The sequence below is a fragment of the Oncorhynchus keta genome, chromosome 35 (assembly GCF_023373465.1).
Source record: "Oncorhynchus keta strain PuntledgeMale-10-30-2019 chromosome 35, Oket_V2, whole genome shotgun sequence".
NCBI classification, from domain to species: domain Eukaryota; kingdom Metazoa; phylum Chordata; class Actinopteri; order Salmoniformes; family Salmonidae; genus Oncorhynchus; species Oncorhynchus keta.
The window spans coordinates 33,629,538-33,644,331 of record NC_068455.1 but is presented as its reverse complement, the minus strand read 5'-3'; the positions used below and the strand labels follow the sequence as shown (position 1 = coordinate 33,644,331).

At 41.8% G+C, this 14,794-nt stretch overlaps 1 protein-coding gene across 1 annotated transcript; it reads left to right on the top strand.

Moving 5' to 3' along the window:
• Positions 1–7,583: 7,583 nt before the first annotated feature.
• On the top strand, positions 7,584–14,535 carry LOC118368398 (BSD domain-containing protein 1-like). The gene is made up of 11 exons (XM_035752460.2): positions 7,584–7,728; positions 8,612–8,675; positions 8,904–9,020; positions 9,149–9,316; positions 9,787–9,841; positions 10,974–11,089; positions 11,247–11,315; positions 11,828–11,912; positions 12,012–12,503; positions 12,631–12,734; positions 12,855–14,535. Exons 1-11 carry the CDS (start codon positions 7,718–7,720, stop codon positions 12,879–12,881), a joined length of 1,308 nt encoding a protein of 435 aa, XP_035608353.1. The 5' UTR covers positions 7,584–7,717; the 3' UTR covers positions 12,882–14,535.
• The last annotated feature ends 259 nt before the right edge of the window (positions 14,536–14,794 follow it).

Here is a 14,794-nt window from a genome sequence, read left to right as displayed (position 1 = left end):
TGCAGGTGTCCTATTTTCCTAAATTAAACTTTTGATATAAAAAAAAACCCCAAATGTTCTGCTGTTTTACTTGAGACAGTCCATTTACATCCGAAATGTAAACCTATTAACATCTACTTACATTTGATTTGCATCAGACTATTGTGTTTTTGAGCATGTCGTTCATGTTTTTAATTTTCAAATTGGCTACGTAGCACTACAATAGTAAAACATAACTATATTATATTTACCATTGCTGTGCACTGTATTTTAGGGTCTCTCCATGGTAGACCCAGGAGGGTGTAGTAGTTAGCAATGCTGAGCAGGGGAGTTGGGCATAGAGTAGAGAGGGTGTTGGTTGCTAACCAGCCTAGAGAGGAGAGGCCTACCCCTGAGCTAAAGAGAGACAGAAGGGCCAGACAATGCAGCTCTGCAGAGGGAGGTTGAATGTGGCACTCTGAGCTCTGGGATCATCCATCTTCACTTCAACAGGGTGTGGGAGATGAAAGGGCAAGCGCGGGCGCCAGGATGGCGATTCACTTTTGTCTGGTGCAGGCGGGGGACAGGACTGTGGCCTTCTCATCTGTGGGCCAGAGGATTTGTCACTGTCCCTTAAGGACATGGCTGTGTTCATACCTAGGGCACATCTGAATAATGCAAGTAAATATGGGTAATTTTTACATAGGATGTTTAAACATAAGAATACACACCAAGTCTCATTGGGAGATAATAGTTTATATGGCATTATTGTAACTTCAACTTTTTTATTATTTAAACCAACAAATCAAAACAGATATTTAAAGATAAAAATATATCTTCATGAAACCAATTATATTAAAAAAGGATAGTCAATGATTCACTAGCTTTACCAAACACTCCAGAACAATGACATATGTGGGATGGAAGCCACAGACATGTATTCACTCAAACCCCCAACAATGACTCACCCTCACTTAGCAACAAGTCAAGCGTGTAAAATACATGCTTATCCTCCCATGGCTGATGGATGAGGTGGAGATCAGGGGAGAAATTAAGAGATGTAACTCCTCAGTCCCCCTTCAACCCCCTCCTCCATGAGAGCTCTGAATAGAACTGGACAATAGCTGTGCATGGGACACAAAGACCGGGTGAGGCCAAGCTCTCGTGCCTGGGACACAGGCCCCTTCCATTCAATCTACATTTCATCATGGTAACAAGCGCCGTTGGGCCAAAAGGCCTGACACCTCGCCTGCCACAAAGGCGGTTAGCTCTAATTTATGGGGCTATTGACACTGTAAAGAGCCCCTGTCAGTACTCTGGGACTGTCAGCTGTGGGACGTCCCAGTGGGGGGAGGCAGCTGCCAAGCCCTACCAAGGGAGGGGCCTTCTGTGGTGGGGACGGACGCTCCGGCATCACCTGGTCCCTGGTCCCCTGACACTGGGACCCTGAGTCCTTCCACTATTCCCCCTGTATTTTGGGCATAGGTGGAATTGGGAAGCAGAACACATTGTTCGGATTAGTGGGATCAGCCTCCCTTTGCTGATAATTAGGGACACTTACTTGTGCAAAGCTGGTGTTTTTGTGTTGCTAGCTGATGGTGTTAACCCACGAAGCAGCAGCAGGATGGAGAAGGTGTGGGAGTGTGGGTGTGTGGCGTGTAGTGGATATGCATCTTAAATCATACAGTGCCTTTCCGAGCCATTATGGCCAGCCACTGTTGTCCTCATAGTGCTTTTATGTGCTTTTATGTGCTGTCTAAAGTATGTATGTTAGAAGCATATGCTGTGAATAGGCTACCGTGTTTCGGAAATTCCACATTAAACACATAGAACATAGGATGTGTGAAGTAAAAAGGGCTTTGAATGTGAAGGTTTTATCATACTTAATGAGTAGTGCATGGTTCGTGATACAGGCTTATTTCTACATTACCATGAACAGCTGTGAGGCTTGACAATATTTTGGGACTTATCCATTAAAAATGATAAAACATAAACATGAGGGGTAAAAACATGCAAAAATTCAACAGATTTTTCAGTAGCAAGAAAAGTACCTGATAGTAGCTAGGTTTCCATCCAATTGGTGACAGATTTTCATGCAAATATTCTAAATTCTGCATAAAACAAAATGTGCATTTTCCCACCAGAGATGTGTTTCCATCAAATTGACTTGTTGCGCATAAAAGGCTGTGTGTGAAAATTACTTTTGCGGTTACATTTTTTGCCAGCAAAAATGTTTGTGTTACAGTATATAGCGAATGTGCCCACTCTGGTCTTGGCACGTGTGCTCTACCCAACAGTTTGCAGATGTGGGTATACAGTAGTCTACATTATGAGATTATTATGGACAAAAGAGTGAGATTATTTTGTCAAACGGCAGCCAAGAATCAATCATCATGACCCTCGATATTTATTGGAAAGGAGCATAAGCTCCATCATCTTGCACTTTCACCACCTTGTGAAGTACATCATCATTTATTTAATCTGTTGCCTAATAAACTGTATGCCTTCCTGAGTCGAAGTAGAAGGACCACGCACCATGTCAACGCCTTCGATATGATGGTTCTCATATCAATATTTGCACATAAAGGCATTTCCACAGCCATTTCTCACATTCATACATTTTACCAACACAGAACAATCCCACCTTGTCTAGCGTATTTTCTTTTGTCCACATTTGAAAATGTACAGTACTGACAGATTTGCTGTTTCCATCAGGCCTGTCGTGACATTTTACTCTAATAAAAGGTTGGATGGAACATCGGAGAAAAGAAAAGCCTCAAACTGAGTGGAGAGTAAAGACTGCATAGTCAGGATTTCCACTGCTATATACAGTAGCCGTGATCATGCTAGCTAGCGGCACCACCCCATAGAGACAGATGGATGAGTTAACCGTTATCGGGAGGAAATGCTAATCAATAGAAGGGTGTATGCTACCCTGGGCTCAGCAGTAGACAGGATCGACAGTTAATTAGGGAACTGAAGGAGACAATTAAGGGGATTGAGAGTCTGGACAGAGGAGACATATTGCAGAACATACGCACACATTGTACTTCGTCTGGGTACAGGGGATCTTCAATTAAGGGAGAGCACTCCACCAGAAGCTTGCAGTCTGACCTTTTTACTATCAGCTCAGTAAAGTCTGGCTCCCCTTCACCCTGCATACTGATGAGGGGGAAACACAGCTGGGATAGGGTCAACACACACACACACAGGCCTGGGAATTCGTGTAGACCGTGTTAAAGTTTGAGTAACATACGGGCAGATTACATTTGAATGCTAATCATGTGGCTAAGTGAGTTAATGATCTACCTACAACAAAATATGAGTTATCAGATGTCCTGTCTCTAGGTGAGACAGTGCTATTGACTGGCAGGCCACACTTTACCTAATTTATCATATTGAACAAGCTCAAACTAGTTCAAAATGATAGCCTATAGACCATGAACATCAGAAACCATAAAAATGTATTTGCATCCCATTAAAATGAGTGATACAACCTTTGCAAGGGCATAATTAGCCAAATATGCAAACCTAACCAACTGTCTGGCTCAGCCCTAGCCAATTACCTAAACTCCTCCACGGAGTTGAGCGCAGACTAGAGTTTGACTCCTCTATGTGTCAATACTTCAAAAATGTAAATTCTTACCCTTACCATGTAGCTATTTGTCCTCTGTTTTTGCGAGCCTTTCTTTGTTGCTGAAATGCTTACTTTTTATTAAACGTTAATCAAACACAACCACTAAGTGTGACCTCATTGCTGTTCCTCTAAGATAGATGGCAACTAAGTGTAAATACGCATGTGCCAATTGAAACAGTCGGTGGTGGTTGTATTTGAGTAACATTTTATTTTAAAATGACTGCGTCCAGAATTCCACAGTGGACTGCAGTGACTGCACTTTTACTGCAGTTTCAAAACTGCAATCTTTTTTCATAAGGGTCATAAAGTTAATGATTATGCTTTTTTTGATATCGCTGCCACAGAGAATCTGAATACTGAAGAGTATTTCTGTCTGTTATGAAATCCATACGGATTTCAGCATACAAAAAAAGGCACGCAACAACAGAAGACAAACACAGGTACACAGTAAGGGTTTAAGAATTATTATTTTAAAGTATCGACAGACACATAGCATTTCGAAGGAGTCAGAGGTTCATTTAAAAAAACTCTAGTCTGCGCTCAACTCCGTGGAGGAGCTCAGCCCTAAAGGCTTATTCTGAAATCTTTGTTTGTCTTTCATTTTAGCTGGCCTTAACAATAAACACAAGTGGGTGCAAGGTTGGGGTTCAATTATGATAGAATTTTAAGCAGAATTCGAATGCAATGTTAGATTTAGTTTTCCCCTTATGAGAAAACATTGCAGTCAGAGTGCAGTATGCTGCAAATACTGCTTCCAAAAAAACAAAGAAATATTAGTGCAGTTACACAGTTACAATGCAGTATAATTGAAGTTATTCTGCAATTACTGCGTCCAAAATACCACAGTGGACTGCAGTGACTGCACTTTTACTGCAGTTTCAAAACTGCAATCTTTTTTATAGGGGTCATAAAGTTAATGGTTATGCTTTTTTTGATATCGCTGCCACAGAGAATCTGAATACTGAAGAGTATTTCTGTCTGTTATGAAGCCATTTTGTGGGGAAAAACTCATTCTGATTGGCTGGGCCTGGCTCCCCAGTGGGTGGGCCTATCCCAGGCCCACCCATTGCTGCGCCCCTGCCCAGTCATGTCAAATCCATAAATTAGGGCCTAATTTATTTACTTCAATTGAATAATTTCCTCATAGGAACTGTATTTCAGTAAAATCGTTGAAATTGTTGCGTTTATATTTTCGTTCAGTATAAAAGCATTGCATGAATCTATCATCGTATTTGCAGGTCCGAGAAATGTCATGCAATTCTACATAAATTTACATATTAGCAAGATATTTTTTTATATCACACAAATTGACAAAATTACAGGCTGAGAATGGACAGAGAGATATGTGTGTGTTCTCCAATGCCAAATCAGTGTGTCTTGATAGCAATGAAACTGTCCCTGTTTGCAAATAATTTAATCTGAGATGTCATTAGGAATCTGAGCATGGTACTTTCAAAGGTTAGGCCTACCTTTCCACCCCAGACAAAGGTTAGGCCTACCTTTCCACCCCAGACAAAGGTTAGGCCTACCTTTCCACCCCAGACAAAGGTTAGGCCTACCTTTCCACCCCAGACAAAGGTTAGGCCTACCTTTCCACCCCAGACAAAGGTTAGGCCTACCTTTCCACCCCAGACAAAGGTTAGGCCTACCTTTCCACCCCAGACAAAGGTTAGGCCTACCTTTCCACCCCAGACAAAGTAGGCCTACAGATGCAGAACATTTTAAGCTTCAACTGCTGGCTACTCTTCTTCTGTGGCTTAACTCAATGAGAGAAGGCCACAAGTGTTTCCCTAAAAGCTGTCTGGGTTTAAACATCTTCTATTGTACAGAACGTGAAAAGCTTTATCAATTGATAGTGACATAATTAGATTACTTCCCAAGCAAAGTACAGCAAAGTTGTCTCCTCGGCTATAGAAGGTTATAGCTCAGCCTGTGAATGTCAGAGGAACTAAACAATGACATCCCATATCGATCATCGGAGACATGTTTTTCCCAGGTATTTTACAGCTTGTTTCTAGCATACAGCACTGTGGACCAAAGCGCCGTTATAAATCACTTTATATAATCAGATCAGTTTTATTTTCTTCAAAATCTTAATCTAACAAGGGGTAGGCCTGTTTTTTTGTTGCCATTTCTTTAATAAAAAGTAGGCCTATGGCATACCTTCTCATACCAACTAAATTAGAGTCTTGGTTTTAATTTAACAGCCCTTCACTGACATAATGATGGGTCGTTCGCGAACGAACTGCCCTTTTTGAACTGAGCTCAAAACAAGGTTTTTCTGTAGATCATTTCCAAAATAATTCTTGAGAGAGGATGAATCCTCAATGCAGAAACAATAAATAGTGGGGAGAGCGTATCAATCTGGTCCACTCTTATTTGTCCAGTGTTAAAAGAAAAAATACAAAAAATGTGCAGGCCATCTAAAAATTAGGACAGGTAAACATTTATTTGATAAAGCATTTTCAATTCTGACAATGGTAGCCTACCTTTTGGACATTACATTTGAGATTTGCAATGTTTTTCATGGTTCTAAGTAAACTTTTAAGCATTTTCAATGTAGAGAAATTTGTGAGCCAAATGTGCCTGCTCTTTTACATGAACAGAGCCCAATGAGCCAGCTCACTGAAAAGACTCGGAATGCCCATCACTACACTGACATGGAGGTAGGCTATTTAAAGAGTGCATGGTGGGTGGAGGAATTGACCGACAAATCTATGGATATAGTACCCTATTGCCTACCTCGTATTTCTTAAGTAGGAAGAAATAGGCTCCAACACAAAGCCCTCTTCTTAGTAAAGTCAAATTAAAATTAAGAAGTTGAAATGAACTATGCCTACTCCAATTTGCCTACTTTCAGGACCATGATCTATTCATTTCCGATTGATTGTGCCATGGCTGTTGCCTCAAGTTTCAGCACCACAATGTGGCTTATTGTGAGGTCAATAACTCTGATAAATAGGCCTACATCATGGTCAAGAAACATATCATAATAAAACATATTTTATTAGTAGCACGCTACCTCCGGTCCTCCTCATTATCATGCTCTCCTCCTCAAACAGAACAGAACAGAACATAGGCTATAGGCTAGTCTGGATGCAAGACAGTGGCAACCTGTCATTCAGGACAGGTGGTCTGTTTTGAGCCCCACATTTTTAGCTAAATGTGTGAGCACAGCACAAGGTGAGTCCAAAAATGTATTGTATGCTACTGCATAAATTATGTAATATATTTAGTCTATTTACCCCTCTCAATTTTGCCTACTGTTCTGACTTTGTGGTGCACATGTAGCCTATAACCTGTTTTAGAGAAATGTAATCATTAAATAATTTCGCTGCCAGACAAGGCTCTACTGGTAGCCAGTTGTAGCAGTGGTAAGATGTTGGGTCAGCTTTATGTAGGTTTGTGGGCACAATTTGTCACTGTTATAGCACAATTAATGTATTGTGTTGTGTAGTGGCTTTGCTACTAGACACTTCTTTTTGCCCCACCAAGATTTACATGCTAAAATTGCTCCTGGTGCAAGTTAGTGCATTTTTGGAATAGGCCTAATGAAACAGTGGTTCCCAAACTTTTCACTCAGGCCCTCCTTCCAGTATTGGGGAACAGTTTGCTGTTTTAAAGCTAATTTTCTTGCAACTCTATACATTTTGCCATGTCTCGTAATGTTTGAGTCACTCAAATATCACAACAAAATCTATGGGCTAAAAAACATTAGCTGGTTGATCTGGACATTTCTGACCAAGTAAATAGCTCTCTAAGGTACGCAATGACTGACATGACAAGATAAAAACTGATGATGCACCTTGTGCATTCTTCTATCAACTTTCAAGAGTAAATTGAAAGCTCCCCCATTTCCCTCCAGGTACTCATTATGTAAATATTGACCCATCCCTAACCATGATCCTTTGCAGACACAGACATAGTCCTAAAAAATTGCCCAAAGAGCTAATAATGAATTTGGAAAATAATAATATATTTTACACGAGCTATCTACCCTAAAGCTGTATTTAGTAGAAGCAGATACAAACTGAAAAGTCTCTCTTTTAGAGGGACAAGCTTATTCCTAATTCAGCAGGGTCAGAGTTCAGTAAATGCCGGTGTTGTCGTCATGGTCTGAAGATGGCTGAAGGGTGAGTGAGAAGTCGCAATATAGTTTTTGTTTGATAAATTAACCATCGTATTATAATCACACTTTTGGCATGTTTTTTTTCATATAAGATGTTGCTTCCTTCATATTTAGCTCTTGCTACATTCACTCATTTCAAAACGTTCTGTCTGTTCTCGAGGCAATGTGAGGAAATCCGTCTGTGTTTGTTTACCAAAATATTGCACCAGCTGGTTAGCTCGATGGCTAACGTTAGGTGGCTAGCTTGCAGTGACGAACAGGCTGGTTGCTGCCTAGTCGCAGATACAGATATATTAATCGCGTGACAAATGTAATTTGGTCGATTATTACTACCTCCTATTGTATTTATTAAAGGTGATAAAATACAGTTCCATGGTTCCCACCGTAACTAACTTTGTTAGCATGACAGCTAACTAGATAGGCTAGTTGCTGTACACATCTAATGCACATTCACTGGGGTGTATTCATAACCTCTTGCAACTGAAAACAGAACAAAACGGGGAGGGACCTACCTAAATTTGTCCGAGAGAAACAGTGGACATACACTCCTCTGACAGCAATCTAGCCAGTTTAGCTGACTGGCTAGCCAACACATGAGGTGTATTCATTACGCCAATTATGCAACACACAGTTTACTCCAAACTGAAAACGTTTTACAACAGAAACAGCGTAATGAATACACCCCAGGTGTTGGCTAGCCAGTCAGCTAAACTGGCTAGATTGCTGTCAGATGAGTGTATGCACACTGTTACTCTTCTGTCTGGCCAGATTGTAGGTAACGTTAGCTAGGCCATTAACATAGTTAAGTATCTAAATTGCAAGATATGTATTGCATGACATTGCCCTGTTGATCCATTAAGTCTCATCACCATGTCTCTCGACTCCAGGGAAGGCTGCGAAGGCTGGTGGGGAGGCTGGCTTCACCAAAGCTTCCAGGCTGTCAAAGATAAGGTAGGCATCCATGCTAGCCTGCACAGATAATCAAGTTCTCTCTCCTTATGATGCATAATAAGCTACAAAATAAACTTGCTGGCTATTTTGTTATGTGCTGTTTATCAAGTAGGCAAATTCAGTGTTTTCTACATGACTCATGATAAAACATAAAAGTCCATGAATATCCTTGTGACATCTTGCCTTATTTGGACTTGCCAATGTAACTCCAACATTTTGTTTTTACAGTCATCTGAGGCGTATGAGTTTATAAAGCGTGACCTGACAGAGTTCTCCAACGTAGTGCAACATGATACTGCGTGCTCCATCGTCGCCACAGCAAGTGCTGTTAGAAGCAAACTAGCGGTAGGCCATTTGGTTCTTTACTATGGGTCACAGTGACCCATATGAGAAAAGCTCATATGCATTGTCACTTGGTTATTTATAGGCATACTTCCTGTCTGACATATGCCACCTGTCCCACTTTGTTTCAGGTGGAGGGCTCCTCTGACACCACAGAGAAGGTGAAGAAGAGTCTGTCCAGTTTCTTAGGCGTGATAACAGACACCCTCGCTCCTCCCCAGGACATGACCATCGACTGTGATGTCATTACGCTAGTGGCAACTCCTGCAGGCACCACAGAGGTGTATGACAGCACCAAGGTGAGGATGTTTAGACTGTGTTTAACTAATCACCGTGACCGTGTCATTGAACTACTTAAGGAAGAGATACTATGCTGTTTTACATTTTACTGCACTTACTGCTAATATACAAGAATGTATCTCAGAAATGTTAACATTGTTAGAGCTTCTCCCCCACCTGTTCAAACATGTACGAGTGGTTCGTCTCAGAAGTGTTACTGAGCTCCACAGCAGAGGGGATGGTTTATCCACAGATTTGTGCTTTAGGCTTCAAGAGATAAACATGTTTTTGATATCCTAACACTGTCTCTTTGTTGCAATACTAGATACCAGGGTTGTATTCACTAGGAACCAAACGGGCAGGGACCTACCTGAATTTGTCCATTCCAATAGAAACTAGTTTTCGGTGCAAAATACAACTGTTTGGACTAATGATTACACTCCAGAACACATGTTGTCACTTGAGTTACAGTTTGTGTTTTGTTCCCTAGGCTCGTCTCTACAGTCTACAAGCTGACCCTGCTACATACTGCAATGAGCCTGACGGTGAACAGTTCACAACTTTCTTTTCCATCTGTTTCTTCACTCTTCTGATTATATTCAAGAAAAGGTCATGTGCCATGTAATGTCACTAACCAGGCTTCAGTGCCCTCAAAACATTAAAAAAAGCCTACAGAATGGCAATGACAAGGGACTAAAGGCCCTGTGTAAATGTTTAGTCTGGAAGTCATGTAAGTCGCTCTGGATAAGAGCGTCTGCTAAATGACTTAAATGTAAATGTAAATGATGGATTCTCTTGGTAACTTTGGGGCGGCGGGGTAGCCTAGTGGTTAGAGCGTTGGACTAGTAACCGGAAGGTTGCAAGTTCAAACCCCCGAGCTGACAAGGTACAAATCTGTCGTTCTGCCCCTGAATAGGCAGTTAATCCATTGTTCCTAGGCCTTCATTGAAAATAAGAATTTGTTCTTAACTGACTTGCCTGGTTAAATAAAATAAAAAGGGAATGAAAATAAATGTTCCGGGCAGGGTCCCATTCAGACAGACAACTCTCGCAACAAATCACAAGTTTGGATAGGCGGGGCTTAAAATGCAATCAGAAATTGCTCATGAAATACTCTTACCATAACCAGACCTGCTAGAACGTTGCTATTCGAACCCAAAATATGCAGGCAACACTTTCGCAGTGGTTTTAGTGAAGGTAGTTGATTCAAATTAGCCACTTGTGAAATACATTAATTAAAATAACCTCTGATCTCCATCTTGTTAGCTGCTATTTTGTGTCCTGGGGATGTTTACCTTAGGGCAACAAGCAAATAAGGCAGTGACGTAAGAAACCGGATGTCCTAATTCCTCCCATTCCTCTTACCAAACTAATGTTGTCTAAGGGCTCTATTCAATCTGAGAGACAATTAAATGTCTTAAAATGCGCTCCAATAATCCAAGCCTGCAAGCACTCTTGGTTGATTTTTCTGTTCAATTTCTGTGTAGTGGGCATTAAAATCATGGATTGGGCCTACCCATTAACCATGGTCAAAATGAACTCTTATTACAGTGAATACAAATAACTTGTCAGGACAAGACTTGGGAAGTTTGGACTTCTTATTTTCATGCGGTTAAACTGTCAAACATGGTAGTGTCTTGGGTGTGCTTTAAATGTGTGGCCTGTGTGTTGTCCTAGGTCCCCTAGAGAAGTTTGATGCGTGGCTCTCCTGCTTCAGTCTGGAGGAGAGGAAAGGAGAGATCTCTGACCTCCTGGTCAACAGCCCCTCCATCAGGGCCCTTTACACCAAAATGGTACACTTATCTAAACCCTCCTGTTAAAAGGTCTTATCATAGAAACACTAGAGCTTAACATTATTTACCACGTTAATAGAATGTAAGTGAATTATTCTTGTTCCTAACAATACAAAATCTGGGTGTAAAGTAGCATATTATGCATTTTCATCCCTAGGTGCCAGCAGCTGTAGCCCATTCTGAATTCTGGCAGCGGTATTTCTACAAAGTCTTTCAGTTATACCAGGTAATTCCCACTTTTGTTACTGGCATGGATAGCTCTTGTGAACTGTCATGCACCCCTTCTATCACGTTAGAAAGTAAACTCTTCCCTCTGCTGGACAGTTTGGAGAGGGGCCTCAGAGCTCTGGTAGGTTAGTAAAGACTCTGGGAAACATTGAGATTGTGAAAGCTAATCTCAGCACCCAGAGCCAAATCTGCTACTCGATTTGGGTTTAGATGCTTTCCAATGTTTCTTAAAAGTCCACACCCTCTTCTGCCAAAGCCCGTTCCCAGACCCTTCCTCTTTTTCTGGAAAGTCCACCTGTGTGTATAATATTTTATGTACTGCATGCTGACAAAATGGAGGTATCTTACAATGTTTTCGATGCAACTATTTCACAGGTAAGTTGTGTGTATTAGATCATTTTCAAATTAAAATACCCATCACCACTTCATAGCACCATCTCCCTGAATACATAAAAACACAATCTGGTACTGTTCTGCTGATGGGTAATAACTACTGTGACTGACCACCAGGAGGAGGCAAGAAGAGTGGCCCTGAAACAGAGAGCAGAGCAGACTACCCACACAGAGGCTCTGGGCTGGGAGGAGGAGGATGAAGGTGTGTTGGATAGTGGATTTCACAATGGTGAAATGTTTTAGATTAGTGCAGGTCTGTCTCATGTGACTCACTGTTCTCTCTCCCTTATTTCTACCCCAGATGACTTCCTTGGTGCAACGTCTTCATCTCGCCTAAACTTCACACCCCCATTGGAAGACCCCGCGACCCAGCTGTCCCCACTCACACCAGTCACCATGGCGACGACCCCGCTCAGCCCCATCCCGTCGCCGAGCGGGGAGCATTCCTCTACCCTCTCCCTGAGCAGCGACAGTGGCAGCCTGACTACCCAGGTGGAGTTGAGACCAGCCAGGCCACATCCTGCAGTCGTGGAGCTGGCCCAGAAACTCAACAAGGCCAGCCTGGAGGAGAGCGAGCCAGAAGGGCAGCAGGAGGTGGAGAGGGAACAGGAGCAGCCTGAGGTTCAGGTAGAGACCCCAGCCCAGCCTGAGCCCACAGGGAAAGCTACAGCTGAGAGAGTAACATTCCAGGCTCCTACCACCAGACCAGAGACAGAGGGGCCCCAGGACCTGAGGGTGTTTGAGCTCAACTCTGACAGCGGGAAGTCTACACCTTCAAACAATGGCAAGAAAGGTAAAAGGACATTCTATTCAGCTATTGATGTGACTGTGATTTGATTGAATAGGTCCTAAGCTTTTTGTGTTGTAGAACAGTGTTAAATGGTCCTATCTGACCCTGTGCCCCCCCCAAACCCCTGCAGGGTCCAGCACAGATGTCAGTGAGGACTGGGAGAAGGACTTTGACCTGGACATGACAGAAGAGGAGGTGCAGATGGCGCTCTCTAGAGTTGCCGCTGCAGGAGAGGTGGGCTAGGATGTATTTGTCATATTTCTCTTGTTGTATTTCTTCTAACCTCAAACTATAACAAAGGATAACATGCCTTGGAAACAACTGTGTTGAACTAAATGACATGTTATTTTTCAGCTGGAGGATTGGGAGAACTGGGACTGACGATTGCCGTGCCATAGTGTTTCTATCCCGCCATTAAAGCAAGTTCTTGGCCGACGAATCATCTGCGCCATCTGAACCATGCTTAACATGTTTTAACTCTGTCAACGCCGCCACCATGTCACATTTGTTCGTAGAGGAATGTCTGATGGGTTTGGACCATGTTGCTGAAAGCTCTAGCAGAGCGATGGAAATCCAAGGCAATAAGATTTGTGAAGGCACCATCAGCTTTCAGTTTGTGCGTGTAAGTCTCAAGGCTGATGACTCAGTCTTGTTGGTTATTTCTTGGAACAACTTATGACTTAGAGAATGACACTAGTTTAGTTGGTGTTCCATTTGACTAAAGCTATGTAACATCTATGAGGATAGGTTCCCCACATAAGGGGAGTTGCTGCTCTCTCTGTTCTGAAATGCCACTAAGTACATAGTTGCTAGTAGTTATTCCTAGTTATAAGTGGGGGGGGTTATTATTTTACTTCAGGCTGCCAAATAGCCATAAACTGTAACGCTGCTTATCACGTTACATAAGATGGAGTTCTTCACATGTGATTTATTGATTGGTGAATATGATTTAAACGTGTTTTTTTCCCCCCTCAAGTGATTTATTAACTTGTTTATCTCTTGCAAGTGAATATTCAAAATATACTTTGGCCTTCATAGAGAGCATTAATTTTGGATTCACTCACAACTCTAGATACATGGCCTTGTCAGACACACTATAGTGCGGAAAAGATATCCAAATGTTTTGTCACACAAGACACTGATCTGAGTCTAAACCCAACTAATCCATGTTCTACGTTTTTGACTTTGTTTTGGTCTTTGTCCTGCTTAGTAATTGATGTGAACATATCTCTTCTGTGACCTCCAGAGGCCATGTCTCCTTTTTATTTCTTGTCTCTGCTACACTAATGTTCACATCTATTATGCTATCAGGCCTGTTTGTCTATTATTCTGGGTAGGGAGGGGCTCATGTGTTGTCAATCATCAAGAGAAGATCATTATGATGCAATAAAGAGGTGCCATGGTGCTCGAGTTTTGGGCTTGGATGTCTGAGGGGGATATGGTCTGTTATGTTATTTTGGATGTAAAATAATTAATGAGTAACAACACAGACTGCTGATCCCACAACCTGCTGTGCTTAGTATGGTATTGACAGACTGCACAACAGCTCTGGAGTTACCAGTGTGCGGGGAGTCGAGGCAGTGAGGGCTTTGTCTGCTTGATTTATGTAATGATACAGTATAGGCTAGCTTCATTCTGCAGTATGGCTTCATGCTATTCTGATGTTTTATTGTATTAACTGTTGTCTTCGTCAGTGTAAACCGTGACCAACACAAAGCATAAAGATGTAGTCTACAGATCTTTACAATGACTGCTTTTTATTTGAGTATAATTACTCTGTGCTTTGTTTTGCATGGCAGTGCAATCACATGCATACAGTTCTACAGCAGATGTACCGTTTTAAGTTGTACGTTTCTGGTTACTAGTAGCTTGTTGGAGGAATTACTTAATAATGACTTGATATGTTGCATGTCTCATGTATTTCACTTGACATATATTTGCACTTTAAACACCAGTACGTTTAAAGCTGTTTTTTTAGGCAAGTATTTTTCTCTATTTTTCAAATGAGCATTGTCATTAAAAAGAGCATAATGCACATGGTTAGTCATTGTCTGCACATTTGTAGGGGGGGAAAAGTTAGTGGCTGTAGTTTGTCTTCAACTCTGGATTTCTAGAAGATGATTGCTGCTGAGAAGTGAACTTGTCAAGAGCTGAACGTTTAGGCCATTATGATGGGGTTCACCTTTGCCAGGGTAACGGTAACATCGCTACGTAGGCAGGCGTCATCGCTCTGGTTTTACACCACATGGACGTCGACAGTTTACAAACGTTGAAGGTCTGCTTAGAAATCAACC

Coding starts and splice junctions, on each gene's coding strand:
- LOC118368398 (XM_035752460.2), top strand. Junction 8,676..8,903: donor TCCAGGCTGTCAAAGATAAG/GTAGGCATCCAT, acceptor TTGTTTTTACAG/TCATCTGAGGCGTATGAGTT. Junction 12,504..12,630: donor TTCAAACAATGGCAAGAAAG/GTAAAAGGACAT, acceptor AAACCCCTGCAG/GGTCCAGCACAGATGTCAGT.